The following is a 10,000-nucleotide window of genomic DNA, read 5'->3' as shown; positions in this document are numbered from 1 at the left end:
AAAGTCAGGTTCAGAAACCATAAATCTGACATGAAAAGAAACAAAAAATCGTGCGAGCTTGCCATTCATTTCAATAAATTTCCTCACAACCTTTCGGACTTTAATTTCATTGTCATTGAGAAGATAATGAACACTGATGGAGATTTAGATAACACTTTATTAAAGCGGGAGGGTTATTGGGCGGCACAATTGCGCACACTGCAGCCTTTTGGCCTCAATAAGCGCTGTGAATTCCGTTCAAAAAAACGGATCAATTTCAATGTTCCATAAAAAGGTTTTTTTTTTCCATTGTAGTCCCATATAATTTGTAGTCGGTATTACATAAATAGATTGAATCACTTCCATAACTCTAGAATTTAGTATTACATCATTACTTTTGTTTTAGTGATTAAGCTTTAATTTTGGCTTGTATTGTACCATACAATTTACTACTTAATTGTATTCCATTACAATAGCCATTGTTAGTCTTTTAGAGATTATATATTCTCCACTGCTGTAATAATTAGGTCATTTTATCCTTAGATTTTTAACTTTTACTCTCTTTTAAAAAAAATTTAACTGAAGAAGGCCGAAGGGCCGAAACGTTTTTATTAAATTTCCTGGACTTCGAGAAGTTTTGTCTTCCTCTCCAGTTTATATGCAACTTTAAATACTAACTGAGGAGACAACGTGCATCCTTTTAGATCCTTCTGTTGGGAGTTTATCGTTTGGTCAACCATTATATTCAAGCTATATATATAACTTGATGTATAAATATATCGTTTGACATAAATACTGACAATTTGATATGAATATTAGAAACTTGATTTATACATGTATAGTTGACACATGAAATTGGCAATCTTGATATTTTGTCACATTTACACAAGCATACACTGGACAAAGCTATCCGGCCTTTGAACAACTGCATGGGTGCACATCTTTGATCTTTGTTTTTTTAATTTTAAAATTAAGTTCCGTGTTTTCTTTAGAAACAAGGGATAAAAATAAAAAAGGAGAATGGTTTAAAAATTTCTACCAAGAAAATTACTTTATGTAATAAAAATCACCATGATTTACAAGAAAACAAGAAATTGAAATCTCCCTGCTTGAATCTTTCATGAAAGGAACGGTCACAGTGCAAATGTATTTCCTTCTTTTCCTTGTCAGCTGAGAACAGAAAAGGTAAATATCTATGTTTTTAGCCACCTTACCCACTCTGACCACGTTTCGATAAAAAGAGTAAGAACGGCAGTAGACGATCACTTCATTTACTGGCACCATCCTTCCCAAGTCAACTTGCCACGACCACACAAACATCGCAGTCCCGAGGTTTCCATCTACTGTATCATCACGTCGACCACGAAATCCTGCAGCAATGACTGCCTTTCTGAATACAAGGTTTCCTTAAATTGAACAGAAATAAATACATAGCAACATACTTGGTAATCTGTGACCCTACCTAGGATGACTAATTTGCTTTTTTTTTTTTTGGAAAAAACAAAGAATGTGAATACCTGCTCTAAACAAAGTACAATGTAGCATCTGCTTTAGTCCTTTTGTTGATAACTTTGGTCGAACCATTGTCAAATTGCCAAGTGGACTGATACTTGCATATGCACAGTGATTTGACAATATTATCATACAATTATGGGGCTCTTCACATGACCCAGGTTGACCGAGATGGATAGGTTACCGAGATGAAATTGGTTCCTGTTCATATGGCGACTTTAAGCCCGCTTTCCGAGATGAAAAACTTGTGACGCGACCATTCAGAGGTCAAATGTAACGAGCAAGCGTGGCGAGAAATTCTCGATTTTCTTTGTTTAAGCAACCTCAAATTAATTTTGACTTTACGTTAACTATCAAATCGTAGTTAATAGAGAGGACTGGTTTCGAGGCTCGGCAAACACCAAAGGAGCAAACAAAGACGCCAAGATTTAGGTTGGAAAGTCCACGACCGTGCACAATCTTTTGTTTTGCGCTCATGCACTATGCATGATTACGTAACCATCACGTTTCTATTGGTTAGTTCCTCAGTACGGAATAAACAACTATTGTGTTTTGTGCACGGTCAACTGAGGCCAAAAAACAGAACAAAAACCTACAACAAAGAAATTTTTCGGGTTTCATAACCATTCCCCTCTATTAACTATGATCAAATGAAACTAATCTAAGCTTCATTATCGAAGAAAAGAAAAGTAAAAACTCGGTAATGTCCGTTTTATAACGAAAATATATTGTATTATTTTCCTCCCTTTAACTGGGATGAAGTGCTCATATGGCAAAATTTTCAGCCCGCTACCGAGATCTCGGAAACTGAGCCAACCCGCCTTCTCATACGAACACATCGAAGCCTTTACAAAGGATTTAGAGGCGAAGCAACATCTCGGAAACCAGGCCAGCCGGGCTCATATGAAGAGGCCCTAAACAATAATTAATCAGCGCAATACCTAAGACACCTTTTATCAAGTTCTGGGACACTATTTGATTAATTCCCGCTCGTTTAATGCTCTTCATATCTCTGGCACAAGGGTGCATTTTCAAAGGCAACTTTACGACTTTCAGGTGTTAGAAAAAGTTGGTATTAGAAATTCCGGGAATTTCAAGTACATTCTCAGTAAATTCTAATCTTGAGAAATTTGTATAATTAAAATGCTACTGAGATGAAATTTTGACTTTTTCTTGTTTTTTGCTTTTCGTGACCTTTAAAGGCCAATAATCACGCCTGCCAAATTTGAGTTGGAAATTCCTAATGGAAGTGCGCTTTTTCGATGCATGCTTTTCGTGAACGAGCGACCGCCATTACTTGTCCCATTAAGATCCCAGGGAGTCCGTGATATCATCAAAGTGCTCTGAGGCGAAGTGACAGCTCCACAAGTGGAAAAATGTCCCATTGTGCATGCTCATCGTTTGTAAAAAAGAATAAATAAATAAATAAAGGGCAAATACGCCAGCTTGTCGCCGTGTTGTACAAGACTGCAGCAACAAGTTAAATCCTCGAATTGGAATCTCTTTGCAAACGCCAAAGAGCAATTATGAACTGGCCAAGTGGAAAGCCTGTGTTCGTATTCACAGCTCCAACTTCAACACCAAGGGGCTTTTCAAGATCTGCTCAGTTCATCAGGGTAATAAGCATTAATATTTTTGTTACCTTTTTGGGATAGTTGAGGTTAAGAGTACGGAACTTTTAGAGTTAAATAAATACAAGTACAAGTACGCGAGATATATCAACCTCGTTCCCAGGATTGTCGTTGAGAAGACAAAGACAAAGAGACCCTGGGAACGAGGTTGCGTGAAATATATGTTTTTAAGATAAGTAACGTAAGGGGTGACAGGCCACACTGATTCCCTTCCTGTGTGAAAACATGACTGTATAGAATCTTTCATAGCAGATCCTTTAAGGATTTTCCTTTTTTTTGGGGGGAAATAATAGGTGCTTACAAGTAAAGTTTTTGAAAGCAATGTGAAGTAAAATCTAACGGTAACACCGCGCGACGTTTCGACCGAAATTCTATCATTATCAAGCCAAAAGTGAAGATAAAGATTTTTGCATATATATAAATATAAAACAAAGAAGTAAAAGTATGTAAAGTATGAATTGTGAAAAGGGGGTGTTAAAAAACATGCAAGAATAACATAATTTAAAAGGATTAAAGAACTTTTGCGTGAATTGAGTCTAACTGTACATGGAGACTTGGTCTCAGTTCATTAATAAAAATAAAAAAAAAAGACATTTCATAAATGAGACAATCAAACTTCTTGCCCTTTTTTAGGATGGTAAAATCTTGGTAAGATCATTGGGCACATGAGAATGTTTCACACGGAAATGTTTTTCAATAGAGGAAGTCACATTGTTGTGCTCGTATACGCGTTGATGCAAATGCCGCCGCGTGTAACCAACATAACTTGCATCACACATGTCACGTTTAAATTGATAAACAAGGGATTGTTGGTTGAAAATAGCAATAACAACGTTCTCATAGCCTTTTCTGATGTGAAGTCTCACAACCTGCTGAGGATTGAGAGGTGGAAGAGGTTTGGCGCCACGATCGTAAGAGGCCTTTTGCTGCATACGCTTGGATTTGAGGCGCGAGAAAACATATTTGTTGTTGAGGGCCCTGGGAGCAAGGACCTTCAACTAGCAACTGGGACAAGGACCTGGTGCAGCGGGACCTCAAATGCTGCACAGGGAAACCAAGAACTTGATCTTGTGGAACATTCCTTACATTAATTAAGAAGGCCAAGTAGAGGATCTGAACCATTCTTTTTGCATTTGTCGAGCAGGTTCATGGCATGCTTCACTGCATTCTCAACCAGGCCATTGGACTGTGGGAAGAGAGGGCTACTGGTGACATGATGGAAATTCCATTCTTCAGCAAACTTAAGCTTCTAAATTCTCCACTGAAAAATCGTGGGCTTTTATCGATCAGCAACCTGCATGGAATTCAATAAACAGAAAAGTGGCGCTTCATCTTCTGAATAACAGTTTTGGCAGAAAAATCGTGGAACCAGCCGGAATATGAGTGAACCAGAATTAAGTATTGCGTTGACTGCCAATCAAATATATCAGCACTGACAACGGACCACGAAAGCACCGGAACAGGGTGGACCAGATACTGGTGTGGTTTTTCGCTGTTGCAATGTTGATACGAGGCTAACGTACAATCAATTTCCAGCACCATGGAGGGCCATGATACATATCCTTTGCTCTTCTCTTGGTAGCATCTGTCCCTGAATGCCCTTTGTGGAGAAGATGGATGCATTCTTTGCGCAAGGAATTTGGAACCACAGCTCTGAGGCCTTTCAGAATCACTCCATTGTCGACAATCAGCTCATCTCTTATAGGGAAGTAGACTTTTAACATCTGGGGTTACACTCTTGAGCTTTGACGGGCAGCCATTTGCAATGAAATGGGCCACTTTTATCATAATGGCATTTGCAAGAGTGTGACTCTAGAGCTCGGCCATGCGTAAGGGAGAGATCGACGAGAAAGATAACACGTCAAGCTGATCATCATCCTCTACATCAGGTTCGTCAGTAATGCAGGCTCTTGAAAATGCATGTGCTACATGAAGCTCCGTTCCTCTTCTGTAAATGAACTTCAAATTGTATCTCTGAAGCTGTGACAGCATACGTTGCAGACGGGTAGGTGCAGTATGAAGAGGCTTGTTTACAATTGCCGTAATAGGCTTGTGCTCAGTTTCAATGATGGCTTCTCGACCATAAATGAAATCGTGAAATTTCTGGCATGTAAATGTCGCAGCGAGCAGTTCTTTCTCGACCTGCGCGTATCGAGATTCGTCTTCTGTGAGAGCGCACGAGGCATAGGCCACAGGGTTCCCATACTGAAGGTATACAGCACCAAGACCACTCTTAGAGGCATCTTCAGACAGCGTAACAGGCTTTAAGGGGTTGGGCTTTAAGGACTGGTGCTTAAGAGATGTCAGATTTCAGAGCTACAAAAGCTTGTTGCTGAGGTTCCTCCCAAGTCCAGTGTATATGTCATTCCGAAGCAATTGGCGTAGTGGCGCAGTCTTCTCACTAAGATTGCTGATGAACTTGTGAAGATAATTGATCATTAAGAATAAAACGCAAACAGCGGTTACAAACATTTGCTTGAACTGCACAACTTTTGTAAACTTAACGTTTCGTATGTTACAACAATATCTTCAGAAGTGATTACTATTCAGTTGCGCATAAAGATTAATTTAAATTCAAAAATACAGCTGTACGGACTGAGAACTAACGAAATTGATTGACATAAAAAGACAAAAAAAAATGCTAATAATAGAGATAAATTCTCACTGCCAACGTATTTATTTAAGGCTGGCTTTACATCATGGATAAACAAAGACTCTTTAATTTTGCAATGCATATCTGATCGACCAGTTGCTAATATTTCAAAATGATCCCAGTTAATTCTATGGTTGGTTAAGAAAACATGAACAGCAATTGCAGATTCGTGACAATTTGTAGTTAGGGCTTTAAAATGTTCTGTTTTTCTTTCACGTATAATCAGTGTTTCGTTTTCTCTATACAGAAATAATTGCAATCCCAGCTGTTTGCTCTGTACACTACTTTTGACCTGAAGGAAGGAGCTACTAGTTTATATTTGCAAGGGAAAAAAGACTTGATTCTTCGGGTGTTATGAAAAACTATTCTGAGGTTGAAAATACCATAGAATTTGTTTATACAAGACCTCAGCTGTTTTGTGAGGTGTTTGCTGTGATGATCTAAGAAAGGTAGAACATAAGAACTTCTTTTTTCCTAACTGTACAAGATCTTTTGGCTTATTTTGATATTTCTCAATAACATCATTTATATGATATTTAACAACCATAACAAGATCCTCTTAAGGTCATCTAAGGTAAACTGTAACAATCGGGGTGACGAACAAATTCTAATGCAGCGATTAGCCAAAGTGCGGGCTAGGTTTATTTTGTATTTACACGGAGTAAAAGAGTGACATACGAAACATACGAGACATTAAGTTTATAAAAGTTATGCAGTTCAAGCAAATGTTTGTAACCGCTGTTTGCGTTTTATTCTTATTGAAACTAAAATGGCCCAAGTCAAAGAATTTTTATAGTTGATCTTGGCAAGAAATCGGTGTAGTGCCTCAGGCGGTGGGATTTCTTTTATGGGTTTGACCTCAGCTTCATCAGGCTTAAGACCCTCCTTTGCGAAAAGGTGCCCAACATAGGGTACTTGATCGAGGCGAAACTTGCATTTCTTTGGAGTTGGCTTCAAATTGACTTCACACCGTCTCTGTAGAACTTTCCTAAGATTTACATCATGTTCCACAGTTCCTTCCCCCCAAACCAATAGGTTATCCACGACGATAGCACAGGGATACCCAGCAAACAGCTCTTCCATTGCGTGCTGGAAAACTTCCGATGCAGATGTAATACCAAACGGCATGAGCAGGAATCTGTATCTCCCGAACAGTGTGCTGAAGGTTGTGAAGAGAGAAGATTCGTAGTCTAACTAAATTTGTCAGAAACCACTCCTTGTATCAAGAGTTGAGAATACTGTTGCATTAGGCATGCGGGAGGTAACATCTTCGACAGATCTCATGGGATGGTGAGGTCTTCTGAAGGCTTTTTTGAGATCTAGTGGATCTATGCAAATGCAAATGCTACCATCTTTCTTCCTTGCAGCTACCATCTGTGAGACCCATTCGGTTGGTTAAGACATAGGTGTAATCACTCCGATTTTAACCATCCTCTCAAACTCTCTTTTAACACACTCTTCTATTGCAAGGGGTACTTTACGTGGTGGTCTACCAACAGGAGTAGAGTTGCGGTCGAGCCTTAATTATTATCTTGTAAAGAACAGGTAGGTTACCAAGATGGCCTTTAAATACATCATTGTATTCGTCAAAAACGGCTGCTTGAAAGGCATCAACAATATCAACCTCATGGACCTCGCTGTGCAATTGAAGCAAATCCATGCTTAACGAATCCGCGAGACCAAGCAGAGGTGTTACTGGTCTGTCAACAACATGAAATTCCAATTTGTGTTTCGTACACTTCAAATTGCAGCCGAAATTTGTAGTACCGAGTGTGGATAACGCAGCACCACCATAAGCAACCAAATTGCACCGCCCTTGACTGATTTATTTCCATGGTGAGCTTTGTAAATAAATCCAAAGTACTGACATTGCATTTAGCACCAGTGTCAATTCTCAGCTCCACTCGTTTGCCAGTAATTTGCATTGTGCAGAAAATTTCACGCTTACGTCTCGGCTCGGTAACAGCGTCAACAACATACAAATCATCTCCGCCTTGATCACTAGCTTCATTAGGAAGCTCGGGGAAGATTTCGTTGACTACGTCAAATTACTGCGATTTGGCCGTAGTCCACGAGGGCCTCGACGGGTACTTGCTTTCTCAGAACGACTTGCAAACTTTTTCGAAATGGTTTGGTTTTCCACAATGAAGAAATTTTCTACCGAACGCTGGGCCGGATTTCAGGTTTGCTGGATGATCTCCGCAACAATTCTTGCAGTTACGGACGTTAGGCTTAGATGCCTCTTTCGATGAGAAAACCTTTTCTCCTCTGCCAACGCTGTGGACTTCATCTTTGTAAACGCTCGAGCTAGAGCTTGGTGTTGTCTCTGTCGGAGAATTTCTTAACGATGCCGATTTCATTGGCGCTTTCGAGTGTGAGGTCTCTCTTTTTTCAAAAGCTGCTTCCTGACGAACGAAGAAGCAACGCCGAACTATTTTGTTACGGATAAGCTCATCCTTTAGAGTGCCGTACTGGTTGCTAGAATAGGCCATTTTACAGGTGTTTGCTCAGTGACCTAACCTATGAATGCAAGGAAAGGTTACGTTTATACAAACGTTGGTCGTGTAGCACTTATATTTTTAAACAGAGTTAACTGAATGGAGTGTAGCACTTCACGTCACACTACACTCCATCTAGCCTATGAATGGCTGCGAAGCTGCCGGTGACTTTGCATTGATACAGACCTCACTTCTTTTATCATGTAAATGGTGTTATTGTGATTGTAATTAGTCTGCATTAACATTAGAAAAGCACAATTCAAAGGTTTGTATCAAAGCAGGGTCACTGGCAGCCTCGCTTCCATTCTTAGGCCAGGTAACTTAGGTACAACTGTAAAATGATCTATTCTCAGATAAGCTACAAAGGACTGAAACTGCTCGCCTTACATCTCGTTCTTGTGTTAAATTTGTGCCTTTCCATAACAACGTTCCCACGAGGGGCACAAAGTTCAGCGAATTTTCTTTTCAATACCGCGATACTCTCACGAGATTCAGCCGGTACACGAATAGAGCCATCCAATTTAAGAACGGCGGACGCGTAGACAAATCATTTCTGTTTAATTTCTTGATAGCTTTTTTTCCCGCTAAATTTAAGAAGGTGTACTCTTTCGTCTTTCCATTCTTATCTCCGTGTGTGGCAGCGATAAATATTTCCCTTTAATTCTTGAACAAAAATTTCTAATTCAGCGCGACGTTGCCCTCGAAGCTAAGCGGTTCGGGTTTGCAAAGTCCGTCCGCCATGTTGAAGACCAGGAAACATAGCTAATGTATCAGGGAAACCGGCCAATATAGTACTTTACTTCTGACACCGTGCCGATTCAGGGGAAGAGAAAACATTTGAGAGAACACACTAGTTTATTGGATCCAAAGTAGAAGAGGGACTAGTGACCACGAATGGCTACCTAATTTTTACGAATAGAGAACAATACGTGATACATGACAAGCATTCCTACCTAAGGTGTTCACATACTCTACAGAAAGAGCGCAACTCAAAGATCTGAGCCAGAAAATTCAAGTGACCTAGCTACCAGCCCATATTTGTCAGCCACAAGATCAAACAACATCTGTAACCGTCTGAAGTCAAGCTGTCTATTGTCGACCAACTATCCCTTGTTTATCAATTTTAATGTGACCTGTGTGATGCAGGTTATGTTAGTTACACGCGGCGGCATTTGTATCAACGCGTAGACGGATGGTTGTCCAATTTTGTCAACTAGATCCTATCCGAGAAAATAGAAGTTTTATTTGACCGATTCGTTCTATTTGGCGAATAGAGAATGGTTTGGACGATCCGACAAGTAGCGTTTTCCATCTGACATTTGCATCTCATTAGCGACACTTAGAAATATTTCACGATATTCTGGGACCTGGGTTGAAGCTTGTCTATTTGACCGATTCGTTCTATTTGGCGAATAGAGAATGTTTTGGACGATCCGACAAGTAGAGTTTTCCATGTGACATTTGCATCTCATTCGCAACACTTAGAAATATTCCACGATATTCTGGGACCCGGGTGGAAGCTTGTCAATTTGACCGATTCGTTCTATTTGACGAATAGAGAATGTTTTGGACGATCCGACAAGTAGAGTTTTCCATCTGACATTTGCATCTCATTAGCGACACTTAGAAATATTCCACGATATTCTGGGACTCGGGTGGAAGCTTGTCTATTTGACCGATTCGTTCTATTTGGCGAATAGACAATGGTTTGGACGATCCGACAAGTA

General features: G+C 39.8%; 1 protein-coding gene across 2 annotated transcripts in view; it reads right to left on the bottom strand.

The window, feature by feature from the left end:
• LOC138023593 (uncharacterized) overlaps positions 1 to 10,000 on the bottom strand; it is a 213,690-nt gene that overhangs the window by 81,141 nt on the left and 122,549 nt on the right. For both annotated transcript variants that reach the window (XM_068870618.1, XM_068870617.1), the window contains one exon: positions 1,194 to 1,385. In XM_068870618.1, the coding sequence (XP_068726719.1) occupies positions 1,194 to 1,385 (192 nt within the window). The remainder of the gene's footprint in view (positions 1 to 1,193; positions 1,386 to 10,000) is intronic.

This window comes from Montipora capricornis, chromosome 11 (genome assembly GCF_036669925.1).
Source record: "Montipora capricornis isolate CH-2021 chromosome 11, ASM3666992v2, whole genome shotgun sequence".
Classification (NCBI taxonomy): domain Eukaryota; kingdom Metazoa; phylum Cnidaria; class Anthozoa; order Scleractinia; family Acroporidae; genus Montipora; species Montipora capricornis.
Note: the sequence above shows the minus strand (reverse complement) of the source record. Positions and strands in the feature narration are given on the sequence as shown.